This window comes from Macrotis lagotis, chromosome 8 (genome assembly GCF_037893015.1).
Source record: "Macrotis lagotis isolate mMagLag1 chromosome 8, bilby.v1.9.chrom.fasta, whole genome shotgun sequence".
NCBI lineage: Eukaryota > Metazoa > Chordata > Mammalia > Peramelemorphia > Peramelidae > Macrotis > Macrotis lagotis.
This window is the reverse complement of record NC_133665.1, coordinates 48,116,164-48,142,284: the sequence shown is the minus strand read 5'-3', so window position 1 is coordinate 48,142,284 and position 26,121 is coordinate 48,116,164. Positions and strand designations below refer to the sequence as shown.

General features: G+C 34.4%; 1 protein-coding gene and 1 pseudogene across 2 annotated transcripts in view; one reads left to right on the top strand and one right to left on the bottom strand.

Annotated features, from left to right (window-relative positions):
• Window positions 1-26,121, top strand: part of DNAJA3 (DnaJ heat shock protein family (Hsp40) member A3) — a 55,025-nt gene that overhangs the window by 3,330 nt on the left and 25,574 nt on the right. For both annotated transcript variants that reach the window (XM_074196841.1, XM_074196842.1), the window contains exons 2-5: window positions 5,040-5,176; window positions 6,058-6,141; window positions 14,246-14,446; window positions 16,772-16,924. In XM_074196841.1, coding sequence (XP_074052942.1) covers window positions 5,040-5,176; window positions 6,058-6,141; window positions 14,246-14,446; window positions 16,772-16,924 — 575 coding nt within the window. The remainder of the gene's footprint in view (window positions 1-5,039; window positions 5,177-6,057; window positions 6,142-14,245; window positions 14,447-16,771; window positions 16,925-26,121) is intronic.
• On the bottom strand, window positions 19,515-19,895 carry LOC141495479 (death-associated protein 1 pseudogene; annotated as a pseudogene).

Below are 26,121 nucleotides of genomic sequence, written 5' to 3'. Positions count from 1 at the left end.
GCCCAAGGTCACTTAGCTAATAAGTATCAATTGTCTGGGACTGGATTTGAACTCAGGTCCTCCTGACTCCAAGATAAATGCTCTAAATACTGCCATCTAGCTGCCTCCTGTCATCCAGTTTTTACTCTTACGAGAACATTAGGAAGGTTGTGTGCTTACCAGTATAAAGAAAAATGGTCATTTTTAGGCTTTAACATTTAATGTTAACATAAAATGTCTTTTCAATATTATAAAAAGTGATCCAGAAAGCAAGTGAAATTCCTGCTACAATAGAAATGATTTAGTCTATCCTCTAATGATTAAGTAAGGCATAAATTCGGTAGAGAAGTATGCTAGAGAAAGGTGTTTGCTTCAGTCCTGAGGACCATCCATCCCATACAGTTTTCATGGATCTGTGTTCCTCTCTAGAAACTTTAGTTCTCCAGATTTGCCTGGTTCAACCTTTTCTATATCATGTACTCCTTTGGCTGTCTGGTGAAGCCTATACACCTTTGCTCAGAATAATCTTATATAGCCTACATTCATAATTGAAGGAATTAGTATATTTCAGTTAGAGGGTAGTAAAATTGCAATTTATTTTCTCTTACAAGTTAAAGGTCCCCTTGAATTCTATTCATGGATTCCCAAGGACTCTGTGGACCCAAATTAACCCCTAATCTAGTTGGATTTGACATTGTACTGATTTTAAGTCTCAAAATATTATAGAACCTCTTTGATGAAGCCTACAACCACATTCCACACAGGAAAAAGCAAGTAGATGAGAATGCTTATTGGTTGACTATGATAGACCCACTATTACTTTATCTAAGAAGTGGTATAAATGCAATCCAAGAGATGTTTGAGAAAAGAAAGTGATTTGGTCATGTGAAGAAAGGTAGTAAATGGCTGGCTCAAGTATACCTTTGTAAGAGTTAAGATATATACAGAAAGTTTCCAGTGAATTAGGTGGATCCCTTATGGAGGATTAATGGAACAAAAGTTGAAAGCAGATGGATTATGATTTGCACTGTTGCAAGCTTCACAAATTGAAGAATTCACAGGTTCTTTGAAGAGTTGTATGCTTTTTTTAAGCCAAGGTCATGCAAATTTTTTGATATGTTTCTAATATGAAGATAAAATGGTTCATGAACTGAGTCTCCTAGACTTTTTAGAAATCTAGGAATTTGAGAATTAATCATGTCTGATTCAGAAGATTTAAGTCCTGAAGGCCAAATCTAACCTATGTCTCTTTTTAAGTTTATTTAGTGTTTTTTCCCTCCAGTTACATATAAAAACAATTTTTAACATTCATTTTAAAAACTTTTAACTTTAAAGTTTTCTCCATCCCCACCTCCTCTGCATTGAGAAAGGGAAGCAATTCCATATATACTATACAAGGATAGTCATGTAAAACATGTTGTGACCCTCCAAGAAACTGTCAAGTAAATTAAAGTTTAAAAAAGTATGCTTCAATCTGTTCAGACACCATTAGTTCTTTCTAGGGGAATGGATAGCATTTTTCGTCATAATCTCTTCCAAGTTGCCTTGGTTCATATCTGAGCCATAGCTAAGTCATTCACAGCTGATTATCTCACAATATTTTTGTTACTCTGTGTACAGTCCATCTCACTTTGTATCCTGCTATCTATTTTTGCACAACCTGAGAGAGCTAAAAATGATTTTTTATATTTTTAAATATAATAAAACTTGTTTAAAAATATTAAGACCATTCTTAGCTCCGACATGGCACTTAGGCTGCCCTAAGTGACTTCAATGTTTTGGAACATGTTGTTTATGGTCCAAGAGGAAGACTGTAATCAACTGTGATCTGCTGTTAGAAATCACAACTAAATGGGGAGGCTAGGTGGAGCAGTGGATAAAGCACCCGCCCTGGAGTCAGGAGTACCTGGATTCAAATCCAGTCTCAGACACTTAATAATTACCTAGCTGTGTGGCCTTGGGCAAGCCACTTAAGCCCATTTGCTTTGCAAAAAAAAAACCCTAAAAAAATCACAACTAAAGCTAGTGACATAATTTTTTTAACAAGGCAGTAGGATTAAGTGACTTGCCCAAGGTCACACAGCTAGGCAATTATTAAGTGTTTTGAGGCTGGATTTGAAATCAGGTCCTCCTGACTCCAGGGCGGGTGCTTTATCCACTGCTCCACCTAGCTGCCCATGACATAACTTTTTTTAAATTTAATTTATTTATATATTTTGAATTTTACAAGTTTTCCTCCAATCTCACTCCCCCCCCCCCACAGAAGGCAGTCTGTTAGTCTTCACATTGTTTCCATTGATCTAAGTTGAATGTGATGAGATAGAAATCATATCCTTAAGGAAAAAAATAAAGAGATAGCAAAATTACATAAAGTAAGGATTTTTAAAAAAAAAATTAAAAGTAAGGGGTGGCTAGGTGGCACAGTGGATAGAGCACCAGCCCTCAAGTCAGGAGTAACTGAGTTCGAATCCAGTCTCAGACACTTAATAATTACCTAGCTGTGTGGCCTTGGGCAAGCCACTTAACCCCATTTGCCTTGGAAAAAAAAATTAAAGGTAATAGTCTTTGGTCTTTGTTCATACTCCACAGTTCTTTCTTTGGATACAGATGGTTTTCTCCATTGCAGAAACCCTAAAATTATACCTGATAGTTGCACTGATGGAATGAGCAAGTCTATTAAGATTGATCGTGCTAGGCTGAGAGAGTTTATATTTTATCCTAGAAAATATAAGGAGCCTCAAGATTTTAGAGTAGGGAAGCAGTTCCCAATATGATGAGATCATAATTTTGACTTGTAAGTATTTATGAATAATATTTGCTTGAATCAGACTTCTTTTTCATTATAATTCTAGACCTATAGCAAAAGAGGCAGATGATATAATTTTATGGCCCCAAATATTTGTTGTTAACATGGATTCAGATTCCTAGTGTTAAAAAGAATACAGTTGCCTGGCAGTTTATTAGTTATATTCTTTCTTGGAGCTGATCCCTTTAGCTTGTACTATTTTGTGTTGTTGGTTCTAAAAAGTTTAGTGCTTATTGTAGTTAAACTTAGGAGAAAAAACATTTACTTGTTTCTTAGATTTCTAACATTTATTAGAAGGGTATATATTTGGGGCGGCTCGGTGGTATAGTGGATAAAGCACCGGCCTTGGAGTCAGGAGTACCTGGGTTCAAATCTGGTCCCAGACACTTAATAATTACCTAGCTGTGTGGCCTTGGGTAAGCCACTTAACCCCATTTGCCTTGCAAAAACCTTAAAAAGGGGGGGGGGGTATATACTTAAACTTAGATTGGGAAAACTTAAATTTTTATTTTGGTGATGTGGGAAAGGAATGAGGGCCATCCAATTTAAATTAAGTATAATTTTCTTTGTGCCTACTACGGCCCAGATTTTTGAAGCTACTGCTGCCAAAACCACTTGCTATCCTCAGCCTTTTATATTTTAATAAGGATAACTGGTTTTGGAAAAGAAGGCAATTCAAAGAAATTAGGAAGTTTTGTATCTCTGTACCATTGTATTCCAAAGTCAGATCTGGAATTTTGTCCTATCAGGTGGAAATTCTCATTACTCCCACATTAACTGATTTTTTTTTTAGATTTAAAAAATACAAGCAAAAGAAAAGAAATATTGGTTCCAAAAGGAGCAACTTTGCATTGTATTTCTCTTACATTTATTCTGATGTTTTCAATTGAAATTCCCCTACTTCTTTGTCTAATTTTCTTTTCTGCTTCTCTTCAGATTACTCAGTAACCAATAATTTATTTTGATGGTCATCTTGCTGTTGCTTTATCTTTTGTAAATATTCTTGTTATATTTCCTTTACTTCATCACAAAATTTCCATCTTAACTACTTTAACTTTATTATCTGTCTCCCAGTTTTGGAAATAATAGTATAAGGTTAGAGAGATCCTGGCCAACAAAATAGTGTGGTTTTGCTGTAGATTGTGTAATCTATTCTGTGCTTTGTTTTTTCTTACTAAGTAGACTAGTACATTTTGTTTGTTTTTCTCCTCAGAATTGTCTGATGCAATAGTCATGAAATAAAATTTGGAAATTTAGTCACCTCTCTCATGTGGTTTGATATCTTTTTATTTTTTTTTATTTTTTATTTTTTACTTTTGGGAAAAGCAGAGATTAAAGCATTCTTGTGGATGATGCTGGGGAACCTAAATCTTAGGTCACTCAATAGCTACTCTGGGACAAAGGATATCATGTAAGCTAATGTAATCAAACAGTATGTCTTTACTTTTCACTTTAACATTATTATTTTATAAAATATTGCAGTTGCCTAGAATGGACATTTTGACTGAAAGAAACTCTTTAAAATGTTAAGACACCTTCACAAAGTTAAGACACTTTCACATAATGACTTTATCCATCTCTGAACTTCATTAGATTATAAAGATATAAAGATCTTTTTCACTTGGCTCAGTTGCTTGCATTATGCCATATTCTGATATTCAGAACCTTTAGCATGGAAGATTTTAAATGCCAAGGTGGCCAAGGAGTTTGTAATTTTATCTCAGAGGATATAGGAAACCACAGAATTTTAGAGTAACAAAGAGATAAGATATTTTTGCCTTAGGAAAATTACTTTGGGTAGCTGAATGGAAAAGACTTTTAATATTGTAATACTATACATGAAATAATTCGAGAATGATGCTTAGAAAATCAGACTACTAAGTATTTCAAACCATCTTTCCTTTTTAGTCCTCCAGAAGGGGCTCATATTTGTGGACTTTGGGTTTGGCTCTGTGTGTGTGTGTGTGTGTGTGTGTGTGTGTGTGTGTGTGTGTGTGTACAGCCCACGCATAATACCCTCATTGAAAAGAAGTAAGACTTAGGAGGAGAATGTTATTGTTCTCCCATATTTACAAATTTTCTCCTTTCCTTCCTTCTCTTAACCATATGTGGCAAAAGAATTGTATTATTAAACATTTTTAAGGAAATGTTATTTTGTGAAAATGGAAATATACTAACTTTTCTCTCTGTCATAGCCTAGATCTCTTTTGCAAAGTGCATCCAAAACTTTCTGATATTATTTATTTTCTTTTAGGGATAAAATGTTACCCTTTAATTTGTACTGCTCCATTTCATACAAGTTCCCCTTCTTCAGCCAAAGACGATTATTATCAGATATTAGGAGTACCCCGAACTGCCAGCCAGAAAGAAATCAAGAAAGCCTATTATCAGGTCTGTATGACAACCAGAGGTAGATCATTTTTGAAAGATAAGATCATAGAAGAGATGATATTCTTGTTTTTTCTTACATTGATCAGTAAGATGTGTACATAATAAATAAAGTGGTATAAAGAAGACTCATGCAATATAGAATGTAACATAATCTCTCATGAGATTTACATCTTTGTTCTTCAGTAGCTAACTAACCTCAGAACAAACAAGAAAATGGATTTTTACTAACTCATGGATCACATGGCTGACACTTGAAGGTCAGACCTACTGCTCTTGATCAGGGTTCAACCACTTATGGCTTATTTTATAGGATGTCTTTTGAAGACAGTTTGAATTGTATGAAGCTCTGAGAGGAAACTTGTTCAGAATTTACTATGTGAGCCTTGAATTTCTTTCTCACCTATAGCAATGATCTATTCCAAATGCATATTTCTTCAATTGAATCCACCTGGTGCTAATGAATATTGCATGATGTTAGTGATTTCTTTCTTCATGTTTTCCTCCAGTTCTATAAAACACAAAATTGAGTACCATTTAAACAAAAGTCTCTTTTGGGTTTAGTTTAATCTGAGTCTATATGGGATATATTCTGTGAGATGAATATCAGATTTCAAAGCCTAGTTTCAAAGACCTTTTAGTTATAGCAGAGCCTATTGCATTTACACTCCAAATTTTTCATTCTAAGGCACTAAAGCTAACTCTTATGGAAAAAATGAAGTCATTTTGTACTATATTTTTACACTGTACTGTATTTTCAAATTTTAATTTAATTAGGAAAAATCTGCCTTTTCTCAACTTCCTCTCTATATTTTCTTTTCTTTTTTTATGTGCTATATTTTCAATGGATGTTACATATTGATGAACTTTTGCTGTTTTCGTAGCTTGCCAAGAAATACCACCCTGACACGAATAAGGATGATCCTAAAGCTAAAGAAAAGTTCTCACAATTAGCAGAAGCCTATGAGGTAATATGACTGATGTATACTAATTTGTTTTTTCTGTCATTCCAATTTTTAGTTTGTACTTTAGTCACCATTCTCCAGATAGAGCCAGTCTTGCATATTGTAGGGCCTAGAATGAAAAGTTAGAGGGCCTCAGCCTCAGAAGTTCATCATATCTAAATTCATTCAGCAAGCATCTATTGACTTTTTATATTATTGTACAAGCATGATGGAGAATAGGAAAAAAGGTATAGAATCTAGTCTCTGCCTTTGAAGAACACCAGAAAAATAACATACATGAAACAATTGGAGAATGATTAAAAAACAATTAGGTGTTTCAAATGATCTTTTCTTCTTAGACAAGAATGGGCTCATATTTGTGTACACAGGACTTTTATAAATGTGTGTGTACATATATAGCCACACATAATGCCCTTATTGAGAAAAGGTAAAATTTAGGTGAAAAGGTTATCTTTTTAAATTTATATTTAAAATTATCTTCGGGGCGGCTAGGTGGCGCAGTGGATAGAGCACTGGCCTTGGAGTCAGGAGTACCTGAGTTCAAGTCTGGCCTCAGATACTTAATAATTACCTAGCTGTGTGGCCTTGGGCAAGCCACTCAACCCCATTGCCTTGCAAAAAACAAAAACAAAAAAAAAACCCTTAAAATTATCTTTATATGCTTTGTTTTTTTTTTCTTCCTTGATCATATGTAGCAGAAAATTTATATTATCATACTTTTTTATGGAAATGTTAGTATATCAAAATGGAAATATACTAATTTTTCTCTCTATTAGAATTGTAAATAGATCTCTTTTGCATAGTTTTCCAAAACTTGGAATTTTTCATGAAACTATTACTTAGGAAGCTGGACGCTAGGTGTCACTATAGAAAGAATACTGACTTTGGAGTCTGGAGGATGGGAATTCAAATTCAATCTCAGTTACCTGGCCCATCTTTGGTGCTTGACAAATACTTGTTAATTATTTACTAACTTTGTGATCTTGGGCAAGTCACTTAACCCTGATAGCCTTTCAAGTATGGCCATCTCCAGTCATCCTGATTCATATCTGACCATTAGAGCCAGATGACTCTGGAGGAGAAAGTGAGACTGGTGACTTAGCATACACACACACCCCTCTCACTCAAAGCCAGTTCATGTGCTTGTTTTGGCACCACCTCCCCTGATGTCATGGTCTTCTTGAAGAACAAAGGATGAACATCATCACTAGGAAGCTGTGGCAAAAACCTAACAAAATTTTTAAAAATAGCAACTTTGCCTTTATAGATTATGAGAAAGCAAGCCCTATTAAACATTTCAATTCAGAAGAATCTGAATTATTAAGGTTTTGATATATTTATTTTAGTTAAATGTTACTTTGTAAGTGCTCTTAAATGTTCCTCTTGCTATCTGCTTAGCTTGTATTTTTTTAAAGATTTTATTTGAGTTTTACAATTTTTCTCCCATTCTTGCTTCTTCCCTCGCCCCACTCCCCACAAAAGGTGTTCTGTTAGTGTTGACATTGGTTCCATGTTATACATTGATCTCAGTTGAATGTGAGGAGAGAGAGAAATCATATCCTTAAGGAAGAAAAATAAAGTATGAGATAGTAAAATTACACAGTAATATAATGCCTTTTTCCCTAATTTGATGGTAATAGTCTTTGTTCTTTGTTCAAAGTCCATAATTCTTTCTCTGGATACAGATGTATTCTCCATTGCAGCTCGCTCAAAATTGTCCCTGGTTGTTGCACTGAAGGGATGAGCAAGTCCATCAGGGTTAATCGTCACCTCCATGTTACTGTTAGGGTGTACAGTGTTTTTCTGGTTCTGCTCATCTCACTCAGCATCAGTTCATGCAAATCTTTACAGGCTTCCCTGAATTTCTATCCCTCCTAGTTTCTAATAGCACAATAGTGCTCCATGACATACATATACCACAGTTAGTTAAGCCATTCCCCAATTGAAGGACATTAACTTAATTTCCAATTTTTTTGCCACAAACAGGGCTACTATAAATATTGTTTACAAGTTATGTTTTTACCCTTTTTTTATCATCTCTTCAGGGTATAGACCCAGTAGTGGTATTGCTGGGTCAAAGGGTATGCACATTTTTGTTGCTCTTTGGGCATAATCCCAAATTGCTCTCCAGAAATGTTGGATGAGTTCACAGCTCCACCCACAGTGTATTAGTGTCCCAGATTTCCTACATCCTTTCCAACATTGATCATTGTCCTTTCTGGTCATATTGGCCAATCTGAGAAATATGAGGTGGTATCTCAGAGATGCTTTAATTTGCATTTCTCTAATAAGTTATGATTTAGAGCAATTTTTCATATGACTATTAGCATGTATTTTTTAAAGTACAGTGAACCTATCATTTTTTCTCTTGTCTTATCGGATTTATCACTGAAGAGAATTTTGAACTCTTTCCAGGAGAATGGGGGCGGTGGTAGTGGGTGTTACTCAGAAGAAAGAAAGAATAAAAAGAGATTTATTTTCTAATGCCATGCATACCTTGGATCCTAAACTTTCCACATTTGATGCTACTTGACCGTGCAATAGTAGTTTTTGACATTGCCTCTCCAAATGATTTCCCTTTCTCCCTGCTGCAAGTCCTGATATTTTAGATTTTACTACATTGAGAGAGTTAGGGATATGAATCATATACCATGAAGTATATTACAAGTATTCTTCATACCTCTGTGATTTTATTTTGCTAAAAAAAGATGCTTCTAAGTGTTCTCTAGTATTAGTTTATATAGTTCTTCAACCTAGGTTATATTTTGACCATTTTTCTCCTTCTACGTTTGTCATTTTTCTGGGTTTTTTTTTGTTTTTTTTTCATTTTTCTGGTTTCTTTTTTTGATTGACATTTAATTCATGCTTTAAACTATTCTTAGTCTGTGGCTAAGAAATCTGTATTGTTTCTTTTTCCCTGCTTTAGAAGTTTTCTCCTATTCACATTTTCCATCTGACAGTTTTTAGTGCTGTCTCCCAGTATCTAGCCTAATATTCTGGTAAATAGTTGGAGTTAAAATGTTTATTGATTTGAAGATCTAAATATCATTTTCTCTTTCTCCTCTATTGAACCATTCTCAAGGGACTTAGATAACATTTAAAATAATGAAAAGAACGTGAGAGTCAGGGTGCCTGGCTCTGGTAAGTAACTGTGTGACCTGTTCCATATAATTCTTTCTGGTATTCAATTTTCTCAGCTATAAAATGAAGGACTTGGACTGGATAATTCTTTGATTTGATCTTTAATCCCAAATTTGTTTCATTCCTCTATTTTCTTTTTTAAAAAAATCCACCAATAACATCACTTGCTTCACTGTCCTAAGTTGATAATTCTTTGCTTGGAACACAGATTAAAAAAAAAATAAGTATTCAATTTAGCAATACCAGTTAGCATAGCAAAATGTTTGATGGTATAAGGAATATCCATAGTGAAGGGAAGAAGCTGTATTTTATTCCTCTCCAGGGCTAAACTTAGTCTTTATAAATATATTTTGTAACATTGTTTTATTTGTTGTTTTTAAATAGTTACATGTACTTTGTTTCCAGTGTCTTACTACCATAAAAAGTTCAGATTTTATTTCTTGCTTTGATCTTGGGGCCTGAGTATTAGGGGGAAGAGGTAATATTTAGCAGTGGGATCTCTGGAAGAAAGAATTAGAACTTAGTCATTCTTTTTTAATCATAATTATGATTTGCTTCCCAGAATGGTTGGATCAATTTTTAGCTTCACCAATAGTGTATTTGTGTACCTGTCTTCCCACAGTCAATCTACAATATTGTCTTATTTTATTATCTTCACTAATTTGTTTATTGTGAGCCTAAATTAATTTTAATTTGCATTTCTCTTTTCAATGACTTATGAATTGTTATTAATAATTTGCAGTTCTTCTTTTGAGAACTGTTCCTATCCTTAAATCATTTATCCATTGAGGGGTTATCTCTAGATAATATATATTTGTTTAATTTGTGTATCTTGGCTCTCTGACTCTTATAGATATTTGATCCAAAGATCTTCTTGCTTATATTCCAATTTAGGAATCCATAATAAGTATTCCTGCATTTAAAAATAACTCTTATTGCTTTCAATTATTGATTTTTCCTTTAATTCTATACCTCTTTTTTTCTAACCTTGCTTCCCTCCGCCCACCCCCCATAGAAGGCAATCTGTTAATCTTTACCTTGTTTCCATGCTATACATTGATCTAAGTTGAATGTATTGAGAGAGAAATCATGTCCTTAAGGAAAAATTTAAACTATAAGAGATAGCAAAATTACATGATAAGATTACAGCTTTTTATTTTAAATTAAAGGCAATAGTTTTTGGTCTTTGTTCAAACCTCCACAATTCTTTCTTTGAATACAGATGGTAGCCTCCCATCACAGATAACCCAAATTGTCGCTGATTGTTGCACAGATGGAATGAATAAATTCATTAATATTGATCATCAACCCCATGTTGCTATTAGGGTGTACAATGTTCTTCTGGTTCTTCAAGGCATCTCTGAATTCCCATCCCTTCTAGTTCTAATAGAACAGTAGTGTTCCATAATGTACATATACCACACTTTCCCAATTGATGGACATTCACTCAATTTCAATTCTTTGCCACCACAAACAGGGCTGTTCTGAATATTTTTGTACAAGTGAGGTTTTTACCCATTTTTATCATCTCTTCAAGGTATAGACCCAGTAGTGGTATTGCTGGATCAAAAGGTATGCATATTTTTATTGACCTTTGGGCGTAATTCCAAATTGCTCTCCAGAAAGGTTGAATGAGTTCACAGCTCCACCAATAATGTATTAGTGTCCCAGATCCCTTCCAACATTGATCATTGTCCTTTCTGGTCATATTGGCCAGTCTGAGAAGTGTGAGGCGGTACCTCAGAGATGCTTTAATTTGCATTTCTCTAATAAATAATGATTTAGAGCAATTTTTCATGTGACCATGGATCGCTTTGATTTCCTCATTTGTAAATTAACTTTGTATATCCTTTGACCATTTTTCAGTTGGGGAATGGCTTGTTTTTTTATAAATTTGACTCAGTTTTGTATATATTTTAGAAATGAGTCCTTTGTCAGAAATATTAGTTGTAAAAAATTGTTTTCCAATTTACTATATTTCTTTTGATATTGGTTACAGTGATTTTGTCTGTATAAAAGCTTTTTAATTTAATGTTATCAAAATTGTCTGGTTTGCTTTTAATCATATTCTCCATCTCTTCCTTGGTCATAAACTGTTTCCCTTTCCATAGCTCTGACAGGTAAACTATTCCTTAATCTCCTAGTTTGCTTATAATATTGTCTTTTATGTCTATATCCTATATCCATTTTGATCTTATCTTGTTGTAGGGTGAGAGGTGTTGGTCTAATCCAAGTTTCTGCTATACTAACTTCCAATTTTTCCAAGTTTTTTTTTGAAGATTTTTTTATCCCCAAAACTAGACTCTTTGGGTTTATCAAACAGCAGATTACTATAATCATTTCCTGCCATTGCACTAGTCTATTCCACTGATCATAACTCTGTTTCTTAGCCAATGCCAGACAGTTTTGATGACTAATGCTTTATAATATAATTTAAAATCTGGTAGGGCTAAACCACCTTTTGTACTTTTTTTTTTCATTAAATCCCTGGAAATTCCTGACTTTATTTCTCCATATTAATTTACTTAAAATTTTTTCTAACTTAATAAAATAATTTTTTGGAATTTTGATTGGTAGGGCACTAAAGAAGTAGTTTAATATTAGCTCAACCTGTCCATGTTTGCCCAGTTTTTTTAAATCTGATTTGATTTGTGTAAGAAGTGTTTTATAATTGTTTTCATAAAATTTCTGAGTCTGCCTTGGCATGTGGACTCCCAGGTATTTTATAATGTCTGAAGTTACTTTGAATGGGATTTCTCTTTCTAGCTCTTTCTGCTGTATCTTGTTAGTCATATAGGAATGTTGAGGATTTATGAGAACTTATTTTATATCCTGTGACTGCTAAAGTTGCTAATTGTTTCCAATAGTTTTTTAAGATGATTTTTTGGGATTCTCTGCTATACCATCATGTCATCTGGAAAGAGTGAGAGTTTAGTCTTTTCCTTCCCAATTCTAATTCCTTCAATTTCTTTTTCTTCTCTTATTGCTGAAGCTAAAATTTCTAATACAATAATGAAGAGTAGTGGTTATAATGGGTATCTTTGTTTCACCCCTCTTCTTTTTAGGAATGCCTCTAGCTTATCCCCATTGCATAAAATGCTTGTTGATGGTTTCAAATAGATACTGCTTATTATTCTAAGGAACAATCTATTTATTACTTTGCTCTCTAGTGTTTTTAGTAGGAATGGCTGCTGTATTTTGTCATGGGCTTTTCCAGCATCTATTGATAAAATCATATAATTTATCAGTTTGTTGTTGATATAATTAATTATATTAACAATTTTCCTAATATTGAACCAACCCTACATTCCTGGGATAAATCCTACTTGGTCATAGTGTATTATCCTAGAGATAAGTTGCTGTAATCGTTTTGCTAAGATTTTATTTAAGAATTTTACATCCATATTCATCAGGGAGATATGTCTATAATTTTCTTTCTCTGTTTTGACTCTTCCTGGTTTAGGTATCAGCACATATTGGTGTCATAGAAAGAGTTAGGCAGAGTTCCTGTCTTCACCTATTTTTCCAAAGAGTTTATATAGAATAGGAACCAATTGTTCCTTAAATGTTTGATAGAATTCATTTGTGAATCCATCTGGCCCTGGTGGTTTTTTTTTTTTTAGGGAGTTCAATAATGGCTTGTTGAATTTCTTTTACTGAGATAGGCTTATTTAGGTATTTAATTTCCTCTTCATTTTACCTGGGCAACTTATATTTTTGTAAATATTCAACCATTTCACTTAGATTGTCAAATTTATAGGCACACAGTTGGGCAAAATAATTCAAAATTATTACTTTAATTTCCTCCTCATTGGTGGTGGTGAATTCTTAACCTCTTATCTCCCCTGCCACTGGGAAAAAAAATCTTTGTTTCTATGCATAACAAATACACATAGACAACAAAGAAATGGACATGTTGCAGTCAATTTGGATCAATGCATAGCATGGAAACAATGTATCAGACTGCCTTCTGTGGGGGTGGGGTGAGGGGAAAATTTTAAAATTCAAAACCTTACAAAAAATGATAGGTAGAAACTACTATTGTATATAATTAGGAAACAAAAATAAAAAAAGGAATGGACAGATTGGTCATGTCTAAAACTGTCTCATTTTGAATATTTAGTCTATTGCCTGTCTCTTTCAGGAGGTCAGTAACATTTTTCATCATTGATCTTCAGGAATCTCACTATATTGATTAGATTTCTTAAGTCTTTCAAATTTGTTTTATAATGTTAGTATAACTTGTTCTCTAGTTCTAACTGGTTCATTCTGTATTCATTCATACAGCTCTTTTTTAAAAAAAAAAATTAGTTTTAAATTCTCTCTCCCCTTCCTGTAGGCCATCTCTCACCTGCTGAGAAGTCAAGAACTAAATAACAAATAAATACCCATTATGCATATGATGAAGTCAGGCAAAATATATTTCTATAATAGCCAGGTTGTGGGGGGGAGGCCAAAAATATAAGTGAAAGAATATGTTTCATTTTGCACTCAGTTCATCAATTTTCTGAGAATAAATAGCATATTTCATCATGTGCCCTTTAAAATTGTTATGGATCATTGTATTTATCAAAATAGCTAAATCTTTCACATTATAATATTGCTCTTGCTGTATATGATAGTCTCCTTGTTCTGCTTGCTTCACACCAGCTCATATAATTCTTCCTAGACTTTTTGAAACCGTTTCCTTAGTCATTTCTTAGAGCACAGTGGTATTCCATCACAATTATATATCACAACTTGTTCCAATTGATGGACATCTCTTCAGTTTCCATTTCTTTGCCATCACAGAAAATGCTACTATAAACATTTTTGTGTATATCGTAATTTCATATAAATCTTCCCAGGTTTCTCTGAAACAGTTATCTTTTTTTGCAGCATAGTAGCTTTCCATTATATTTATATTCCACAATTTGTTTAACTATTCCCCAATAAATTCTTCATTATACTGTTCTTTGTCTAATAGGTTTTAAGTGATGAAGTGAAGCGGAAACAGTATGATACTTATGGTTCAGCTGGCTTTGAATCTGGAACAGGAAGTTCTGGACAGAGCTACTGGCGAGGTGGCCCTACTGTTGACCCAGAAGAACTCTTTAGGAAGATCTTTGGAGAGTTTTCAGGATCTTCATTTGGAGATTTCCAAAGTGTATTTGATCAACCTCAGGAGGTAAGTATTACAGGTAGAAATTGCTGTATTATGAAAACATTTGCCTCTAAGAATATATAGAAATTATATGAATTGTACCCCAATTAATGTTGAGATTAGAATTGCAGGTGGTAGTGGGAATTGAGTTAACTACACTGACTCTATCTTGTGACTCAGTTCTGGATATAATTCAGTTCTTCTATTCAGTTATAGGTCCAGTCCAATTTTTGTCTTGTGAGAAAACTTTATTCATTTGTCAGGACTGAGAGAAAACTTTATTCAATTGTTTGAACCTAATCTTATGAGCTGCCCCACTTTTGCCTATTGCTTAAAGATCCTTAACTAAGGACCTGAGTTATGCTGATCAGAAATCCAGTCAGATCTAAAGAGTGATACAAATTTATTCATGATTGTACATCTCAGACATCCCATATAACTGTCTCATCCCAATCACCTATTGTTTCCATGTTCCTTTGAATGAATACAGACATTTGGAGGGAAGGGGGTACATTTCTAATTTCAAGAAATTATGCCTCTTCATTCTCCCCAATTTAGAAAGTTCCTTTTGTGGGGGTGGTTTGCAAGGCAGTGGTGTTAATTGATTTGCCCAAGGTCAAACAGCTAGGTAATTATTAAGTGTTTGAGGCTGGTTTTGAACTCCAGTCCTCCTGACTCTAGGGGCTGGTGCTCTGTCCACTGTGCTACCTAGCTACCCTTAGTTTCTAATTTCACCCAACTAGAAATTAGATGATGTAATTTTTCCATCCTGATTAATTTTTTCTATTATTTAGTTGGTCTTTTTATTGTTTTTAATGTATAAAAGTCTATGTTTGTTTGGGGACCAGTTCCAAAGCTGAGGGGGCCTGGGCCCAGTTTGTTCGCAAATTTGTATGCATTGCTTTTCTTTTTTAAAGATTTTATTTATTTTGAGTTTTACAATTTTTCCCCTAATCTTACTTCTGGCCCCCCCACCCCCCCCCCACAGTAGACAATTTGCCATTGTTTCCATGGTATACATTGATACAAATTGAATGTGATGAGAGAGAAATCATATCCTTAAGGAAGAAGCATAAAGTAAAAGAGATAGCAAGATCAGACAATAAGACTTCAGTTTTTTTTTTCCCTAAACTAAAGGTAATAGTCTTTGGTCTTTATTCAAACTCCACAGTTCTTTCTCTGGATACAGATGGTATTCTCCATTGCAGACAACCCCAAATTGTCCCTGATTGTTGCACCGTTGGAATTAGCAAGTCCGTCAAGGTTGATCATCACCCCCATGTTGCTGTTAGTGTGTACAATGTTATTCTGGTTCTGCTCATCTCACTGGGCATCAGTTCATGCAAATTCCTCCAGTATGCATTGCTTAGTAAATTGATTTGCCTGGAAGACAAAAGTTGAATTGTTTTGAGATTATTAATTACTTTCATTCAGATAGAGTTTATTCTGCAATTGGTGCTTTTTTTTGAGTACTGAAATACATTTACACTAAAATATATTCTTCAAAATAATTTCAATTAAGCAATCCTATTATTTAGGTTTGGTTTTGGGTTTTGTTTTTTTTTGGTTTGTTTTTTGCAAGGCAATGGAGTTAAGTGTCTTGCCCAAGGCTACACAACTAGGTAATTATTAAGTGTTTGAGGTCGGATTTGAACTCAGGTACTCCTGACTCCAGGGCCAGTGCTCTATCCACTGCTCCACCTAGCCACCCCAAGCAATCCTATTATTGAAAAGGAGCTTCTGGTAATTAAAAGATAGAATAACTGGAGAATCAAAGATTCAAGTTTCCAGGCAAATCCTTTTACTGTAAAGCAATGCATACTGGAGGAATTTGTATGAACTGATGCCCAGTGAGATGAGCAGAACCTGAAAAAACATTGTACACACTAACAGCAACATGGGGGTGATGATCAACCTTGACGGACTTGCTAATTCCAACGGTGCAACAATCTGGGACAATTTGAGGCTGTCTGCAATGGAGAATACCATCTGTATCCAGAGAAAAAACTGGAGTTTGAACAAAGACCAAGGACTATTACCTTTAATTTAGGGGGGGAAAAAAACTGAAATCTTATTAGACAGTTTTGTAAATTTGTTAATATTGTGAATCATTTAAAAAATTCAACATTATATAAATAAATGCCATTTACAGTCGTAATCAGAAGTGTTATTTCCCTGAATTTTGAATGACCTGTTAAAAATCCTAAGTGTTTGAAGAGAGAAAAATCCTATGTACTCGATTTACTCATTATTATAAATTAAATAATAAATCTCAACACTCTTGCTTTGGTTTTGATAGCAAAGCATTGCCTATGAAGAGAGATTAAATAATTTATTTTCTCTCTCTAGTATATCATGGAATTGACATTCATTCAAGCTGCAAAGGGTGTTAACAAAGAATTTACTGTGAACATTAATGACTCATGTGAGCGGTGTGATGGCAAAGGAAATGAACCTGGCACCAAAGTTCAGCAGTGTCATTACTGCAGTGGCACAGGAATGGTAAGAACTAAGTTACAAGAATCAGGTCTCATATTTTCTTTAAGCATTCTCTCTCTTTTGTCCTTTTAATATTTCCATTGTATTTTCTTTTTGTCATACTTTCTTCCTCATTTTCTTCTCATTAAATTTAGGTAGCACTTGTAACTTCAATAGAGCATCATTATGATTTAAATACTTTCTTTGAACCAGTTACATCATTGAAGTTAGATCAAGTGCATTCAATGCTGTTTTTATATTAGGAAATGACTGCTTGAAAAATTTTAAATAATATGCAGTTAGGAAAAAAGATTAGGTGGCCTAATGGAAGATCTATCTATGTTCAGTTACTAATTCTGCTACTTAACTAGCTATGTAACTATGGACAATTCATTGTCTGAGCCTTACTTTCTTTATCTGCAAAATGGGGATAATCCTTGTGTGATAGCTAGTTGTGGACTGGCAGAAGACATGAGAAAATAAATTTCAAGGTTGTTATATAATAGTCAACTAAGAGACATAAATACTCTAATAGAATAGTTGTTTTGCCTGAAAAAATGCTTTTTAAGAGGACTGGTAAATATTTGAAATTAATATGGAAGTAGTTTGATCTTTTTTTTGAAGGGCAGACATAATTTTTATTATTGAAAAACAAATGATTAACTATAAAAGGAAACACTTGATATAATTGTTTCTTTTCAGTGATTTGGAACACATGGATATACACACTACATCTAAGATATATGTAAAATGAAATTTTTGGAAACATAATAGACTATCATTTTCAGCTATCTCTCAGTGGAAGTTTAAAGGAGATGGGGTGGGAGAAGCTTCTTAAACTATTCTTATAGCAGAGGGTGCAATACGTGGATTGCACTATATTCAATCTACTTCCAATTCTTTTCCCAAGTGTTATACAGCCTCTCCCCCCTCCTATTTGAAATGTTTATTTCTGTACAGAGTTCTGAGGAGATGCCAGTATTTAGGCACATGTTTCATAGGAATATCAACCAGCAAGCTCTGGATATGGGTTTTATGAAGTAATGACAAAATCCGCTGTCTTATGGAAGCAGAGAATGTTCACATAGATGATACAATGTCACTGCCAAAGGAAACTGGCCTGCTGTTAATCTGGAGCTAAGAAAACCCCAAGTTTTCTTGAAAATATGAAATGAAGTGAACTGTGAACATTCTTTCTTGAGAGAAGGGTTAGGAGATACTGATCTAGGGAGAGTTAACAAGTATTTCTACCTCTCGAGGATGTGGATTTCGTCATTCTTTCTGAGGACGACTGATGGTACAGGCAGGCAGCCATTCACAGTACCACTGCTGACCTGCAGCAAGAAATAACTTCAAAACAGACTGCTAGTATCCTAAGGAAGCAATACCTTCCCCATAAAATTATATTGTTTGGGAAAGCTTTTTTTCATATGCAAATAACCAGAATGAATTTATTTTTCAATAGGGAAATAGTACAGTAATCATTTAAGCAGCAGTCTTACACATATCCACTGGCAAGAAGCACACACAAAATAACTCAGAATGACATCAAACATTTGAACATTAGTAAGAGTAATTATGTAATTAGGGCAAAGGGGAGTCTGACCACAGTTGTGAGGTCTTCAAATGGATTGCTCTAACTAAAATGGAATGTGTTTATCTTTCCCTGACAATGGAATTAATCTCCCTTTGGAGGACAATTGTATCTCTTTGTAAACTTGGTGGGTTTTTACCTATTATTTCCCTCCTGCTTTAAATTATCTTGTTAAACTTTTCTAACCATTATCCATGTATCTCCCCACAATATGGGTAGAATATTAAGAGTCTCCCCCCTCAAATCCAAGCCAACAAGATGAATTCTTGGAAAATTTGTCCTGTGACCTAAGAAAGATGCTTCATTTTGAATAAGCTTTCTTGGATTCTTATTTTCCAGCAACAAGATTCTTAAAGAAAATGCCTGTTCTGCTTATTCATTGAAAGAACACTGTGTGGGATGGCATAGTGGCGTAGTGGATAAAGCACCGGCCCTAGAGTCAGGAGTACCTTGGTTCAAATCTGGTCTCAGACACTTCATAATTACCTAGCTGTGTGGCCTTGGACAAGCCACTTAACCCTGTTTGCCTTGCAAAAACCTAAAAAAAAGAAAAAAAAGAACACTGTGAAATTTTAACTGACTTCCCGTTTTTCTCTGGATTACATGAGAAAACTCCAGCATCTGATTAAAAACATGATTACAAAATGTCCCAATTTTTCCTAACCATAATCATACCTTTCCTAAAATTTGTTTACAATTGTTTTTGAATATCATACTTTATGGCACAAACCAAAGGCAACTTTGGAATTACTATAACTAACTTTTTAAAAAAAATCACTATTTTCCCTAAGTAAAACTGAAGATAAGGTTGAATTGAGTAAGGAACCTAGATGGGGGGGGGGGATGAGACTCAAGTGTTTGCTTTTAGATGAACAAGATACATGGGTATCTAATCTATTTGCAGGCAGTAAACCAAGAAATTTAAAGCAAAGGAAGTTACTGATTTGCTTTGTCTTAAATTTCTCTACACAGCTAGAGATAGGAAAAAATTGGACCAATTCTTGTTGCTCTTTAAATGTCAAACCTAAGAGGAAATCATGTTTTCTTCTCCAAGAACCAGATTGACAGGTGGTAGCAGGATCTTCACTTGCAAGGCTGTTGGATGTGCTGTGTCGTCCTGTGAGAAGGATGCTTTTCCATAGAGGGATGTGGCTTCTGGTGAGCCACCTGTGCCACAACAGGGGGGAAATCTTTGTCTCCTATTGCAATAACACCAGAGATGTACACAGTTGGTTTAGGTGGGCTGGTGCTTTCCCATTCTTGATCATCCTTATCTCTCTCTCTCTCTTCTTTGGCATCTCCACTATGAGGGTTTTTCTGTACAATTCTCATTCCACCAGCTTTTACTGCAGGAGCGTGTCCAGCTCTAGTCTCTACTTTCTTATCAGGAGGCGCAGACATTGCAGGCACTTCTCCTTTTGGTCTCGGTTCAGGGAACCTGGGAGCTGGTGCCCAGCTGCATGCACCCGTCGCTAAAAAAGAGCCTGAGTGCATCATCAGTAGTTTGATCTTTTGACCAGTTACTTCAAATCTAATTGTCTGTTGTTGTTTCCCATCATAATGGCTCACTCCCAGGTTGGTTCACCTGACTCTTAGTTGTTTTTTTTGTTTGTTTGTTTGTTTGTTTTTTGCAAGTCATTGGGTTTAGGTGACCTACCTGTCCTTAGTCACACAGCTGGGTAATTATTAAGTGTCTGAGGTTGTATTTGAGCTCAGGTTCTCCTGATTCCAGACCAGTGCTCTATCTACTGCACCATCTAGCTGTCCCCCTCTTAGTGCTTAAGCACAGTAATTTTTCAGGTTGGCAACCTCTTGGACCAGTTATTGTTTTTTAATCCTATACTATAATTCTAAGAAATCTTTGCTGGTGGAAACAATGTAAAGATTATCAGATTGCCTTCTGTGGCAGGGAGAGGGGGAGGGAAGGGAGGGTGGGGGAAAATTGTAAAATTCAAAATCTTACATAAAATGATAGGTAGGAAGTAGTATTGTATATAATTGGAAAACAAATAAAACGTTAATTTTTAAAAAAGAACATGTTTATCCATAAAAAGAAAATCTTTGCTGGGAAGAGAGAAAGAAGGGAGAAATGGAGAAGACAAGACACCAAAACACCTTGAGTAGTGACTTCCCTTCTTGATTTCTTTCTGTTGGTGAAGTTGACTTTTCTTTAACTGTTGTCTTGGCAGCTTTTGGTGTGAAGGTGTATTTGAGAGCCAGTTTTTTTTCTTCCTAGTGTGACATTAGAGAAACTTGAGGATTATTAATTATTTAACAGTGCAAAGAAATTATGCCTTCCTGGGAGAATTTATCTCTACAAAGATTATTTCTCTGGCCTAAGAAAATTGTGGGGACAGTATACTAATTCTTTTAGGTGTTTTTTAATTTTAACTTATTTAAAGTTTCATGTTCCAAATTCTATCACTCTCTCCCCCGCTTTTTGAGAGGATAAGTAGTATGTTATGTAAATTTATGTAAAACATTTCCATATTTCTCATGTTTTACAAAAATATTTAAATAAAGAAAAAAGGAAGACAAAGTGAAAATAGCATCTTTAATCTGTATTCAATCAATATCAGTTTTTTTCATCTGGAGGCAGATGATACATTTCATCATTAGTCCTTTGGGATTGTTTTGAATCATTGTTTTGCTGAGAATAACTAAGTCATTCATAGTTCTTCATTAAATGATAGTGCTGTAACACTACCAGATTCTGGTTCTATTCACTTTGCAATGCATCAGTTAATTTAATTTTTTTCCAAGTTTTTCTGAAATCATCCTGCTTGTCATTTCTTATAACACAATGGAATATTGCAATCATAAACCTTTGTTTTAGTCTTTCCCCAGTTAATAGGCATCCCTTGGATTTCTAATTCCTAGGCACCACAAAAAGAACTGCTAGAAATATTTTTTGTAGAAGTAGATCCTTCTTCCTTTTTTGGGGTGTCTTTGGGATATAGACACAACAGTGATATAGTGGATCAAATGGTGTACATTTTTTTATATGCCTTTGGGCATAGTTCCAAATTTTAAATAAATTACCAGCAAGGAGATTCCACCCTTGTGTCCCAAAGATCATTGTACTATGAGCAGATGAGATTTATACCAAGAGTGCAGGGCTGGTTCTTTATTAGGAAAAACATTAACATTAATGTAAAAACATTAACAAAAGTCATTTGATTTTCGTAATAGATGCAGAAAAATATTTTGACAAAATATAGCACTCATTCCTATTAAAAAACTCTAGAAAGCATAGGATAAATGGAGGTTTCCCTTTTTTTTTCATTGGTTAAGCCTGGATCATCAGACCACTTTATTTTTTTTATTTAATTAATTTATTTATTTTGGATTTTACAATTTTCCCCCCAATCTTTCTTCCCTCTAAAGAAGGCAATCTGTTAGTCTTTACATTGTTTCCATGGTATACATTGATCTAAGTTGAATGTGTTGAGAGAGAAATCATATCCTTAAGGAAAAAAAAATAAAGTATAAGAGATAGCAAAATTACATTATAAGATAATTTTTTTTTAAATTTAAGGTAACTGCCTTTGGTCTTTGTTCAAACTCCACAATTCTTTCTCTGGAAACAGATGGTATTCTCCATCGCAGATACCCCCAAATTATGCCTGATTGTTGCACTGATGGAATGAGCAAGTCCATCAAGGTTGATCATCACCCCCATGTTGCTGTTAGGGTGCACAGTGTTCTTCTGGTTCTACCCATCTCCTTCAGCATCAGTTCATACAAATCCTTCCAGGCTTCCCTAAATTCCCATCCCTCCTGGTTTCTAATAGAACAGTAGTGTTCCATAACATATATATACCATAATTTGTTCAGCCATTCCATAATTGATGGACATTCACTCAATTTAAATGGAGCTTTCCTTATAAGTAGTGTTTATTTAAAATAAACAGTACAAGCTATTTAATATAATATAAAATAAATAAGATAAGCTGTTGGATAAACTCAAAATTCTTCCCCAAAAATTAGGGATGAAGCAAAGATTCCCCTACTACCACTGTTGTTCTCTATTGTACTATAAATTATAGCTCTAGCAATAAGAAGTAAAAGAAATTAAAGGCTCTAGAATAGGAAATGAGGAAACAAAATTATTGCTCTTTGCAGATGATAATATGATATATCCCAGAGAATCAACTGAAAAAGTACTTAGAATAATTAACAACTTCAGCAAAGTCACAGGTTATAAAATAACATAAATACATAAATACATAAAATACATAAATCAGTATTTCTGTATATTACCAACAAAACCCAGCAGCAAGAGATAAACTTAAAATAAGTGTAGACAGTATAAAATATTTGGAAATACAACTGCTATGACAAACTCAGGAACTTTATGAACACAATTTTAAAATCACTATGTATAACTCAATACTTCATACCATATACCAAGATAATGTCAAGATAGAACTAAGCAAGATATAAAGAGCATTATAGGAACAAAACTGACAAAGATTAGAAGGAAAGCAGAAATTTGGAAAATTTTTACTGCAAGTTTTTCTTAATAATGACCTCATATCTCAAAAATATTGTGAACTGAGTCAAATTTATAAGACTATACGTCATTCCCCAATTGCTAAATGTTCAAAGGATGTGAACAGTTTTTAGATAAGGAAATGAAATGCAATTTAAAATAACTCAGGAACCATCTTACACCTATAAGATTGGCTAATGACAGGAAAGAAGAGTATGTAGAGAATATTTAGAGATAAATCTTTTATTGCTGGAATTGTAAACTCTTTGACTCTGGAAAGAAGTTTGAAACTATGCTCAAAGGGCTATAAAACTGTATTATTTTTGATCTAGCAATATAACTACAAGGTCTTTATCCCAAAGAGATTTTTTAAAAAATTTTTATTTATTAAAGTTAATGGGGTTAAGTGACTTGCCCAAGCACTCAGCTAGGCAATTATTAAGTTTCTGAGGCCATATTTGAACTCAGGTACTCCTGACTCCAAGGTCAGTGCTCTATCTACTGCTCCAGCTAGCTGTCCCCATAGAGATTTTTTTTTAAAAGGAAAAGGACATATATGTACAAAAATATTTATAGCCACTCATTTTATAGTAGTAAAGAATTGCAAAATGAAGGAATGCCCATCTATTGAACAATTCCTGAACAAGCTGTTGTATGTGATTCTGATAAAATACTATTTTGCTATAAGAAATGAGCATGATGCTTTCAAAAACACCTAAAAAGACTTGCATGACATTATTCAGAGAGAAGTGAGCACAACCAGGAGAACATTGTACACAGCAATAGCAATATTGAACGATGATAAACTGAAAGATTTAGCTATTCTTGGAAATGAAAAAGATCCAAGGTGATTCTCAAGAACCTGTGATGAAATTTACTTTCCAAATCCCTAGAAAGAACTGATAGAGTCTGAATGAAGATTGAAGCATATTGTTTTTTAAATTTTTTTTCTTGGATTTTGGTTTTATTTTGTTTTGGTCCCTTTTCTTCTTTCCCAACAGGACCAATATTGAAATGTTTTGCAGAAGAGGCAGCTAGGTGGTGCAGTGGATAGAACACCAACCCTGGAGTCACTTTTTTTTTTTTAGGTTTTTTGCAAGGCAAATAAGGTTAAGTGGCTTGCCCAAGGTCACACAGCTAGGTAATTATTAAGTGTCTGAGACCTGATTTGAACTCAGGTACTCCTGACTCCAGGGCCAGTGCTCTATCCACCTCACCACCTAGTCGCCCCAGGGCAAGTTACTATTTTTTTTTTTTTAAGGTTTGTGCAAGGCAAATGGGGTTAAGTGGCTTGCCCAAGGCCACACAGCTAGGCAATTATTATTAAGTGTCTGAGGTCAGATTTGAACTCAGGTACTCCTGACTCCAAGGGCTCTATCCACTGGGCAACCTAGCGGACCCTGGCAAGTCACTCTTAACCCCATTCCTTTAAATAAAAAAAAATTAGGGGGAAAAAAAAGAAATGTTTTGCATGATAGCACTTGTGTGACCTTTATTAAATTACTTTCCTTCTCAATGAGGGAGATAAGAGAGAGGGTGAAAGAGAGTTTGTAAATTGTAAAATTTGTAAAATTTTAAGTTGTACAAATTGTAAGAGAGCCTAAAAAATTGTTTTATATGTAATTAGGGAAAGTATTTAAATTAATACCAATTATATTTGATAATAAAAGAGTAGCAAGTGTGGACAGTTTAAAAAAACAAAACAGAAGTAATAGATTAGATTAGTCAGAATCAGAAATAAAGGAATTTGGTAACCCAGTGTTTGAAAGGTCCCAAAACATAAATAGCTGAAAAAAATTTCCTATTTGATCAAAACTGTTGGGAAAACTGGAAAGCAATCTGACAGAAATTAGACTTTGACTAACTTCTTATACCATATCCTACAATAACTTTGAGGTGGGGCCATGAACTGAATATCTGAGTATTTATTTGTATATATAGGAGTTAGGGTTGGACAGTGTGATATGGTCCCATGCAACTCTTATTATTTTCCCTGACCCTAATAATCAGTGATCCTGTGAATGGAATCAAATCAGTTGATAACCTTATAATACTGCATGTATTAAGAAAAAAAGAAGGAAAAAAACTTCATAAATTACTTTTCCTCCTCCTAAATTTATAGTAGAATAGATAGAATTTTCAGATACTCTTCTAGAGGACACAATAAAACTCATTTTCCAGAATACACTTTTTAAAAAAGTATTTCAAGGCAATGGGGTTAAGTGCCTTGCCCAAGGTCACACAGCTAGGTAATTATTAAGTGTCTGGCTGAATTTGAATTCCGGTACTCCTGACTCCAGGGCCGGTGTTCTATCCACTGCGCCACCTTGACGCCCCTAGAAATAGTTTTAGTAATTTTAGAAAGCTGTTTGTTAGATTAAAATGTTTTTTCTTTTTAAAGATTTTATTTATTCTGAGTTTTACAATTTTTCCCCTAATCTTACTTCCCTCCCCCCCATCCCCACAGAAGGCAGTTTGTTAGTCTTTACATTGTTTCCATGGTATACATTGATCCAAATTGAATGTGATGAGAGAGAAATCATATCCTTAAGGAAGAAACCTAAAGTGTAAGAGATAGCAAGATCAGATAATAAGATATCAGTTTGTTTTTTTCTAAATTAAAGGGAATAGTCCTTGTCTTTGTTCAAACTCCACAGTTCTTTCTCTGGATACAGATGGTATTCTCCATTGCAGACAGCACCAAATTGTCCCAGATTGTTGCACTGATGGAATGAGCGAGTCCATCAAGGTTGATCATCACCCCCATGTTGCTGTTTGGGTGTTTTTCTGGTTCTGCTCCTCTCACTCAGCATCAGTTCATGCAAATCCCTCCAGGCTTCCCTGAATTCCTATCCCTCCTGGTTTCTAATAGAACAATATTGTTCCGTGACATACAAATACCATACAAATACCACGATTCACTAAGCCATTCCCCAAACTGAGGGACATTTACTTGATTTCCAATTCTTTGCCACCACAAACAGGGCTGCTATGAATATTTTTGTACAAGTGGTGTTTTTACCCTTTTTCATCATCTCTTCAGGGTATAGACCCAGTAGTGGTATTGCTGGATCAAAGGGTATGCATATGTTATTGCCCCTTGGGTGTAATTCCAAATTGTTCTCCAGAAAG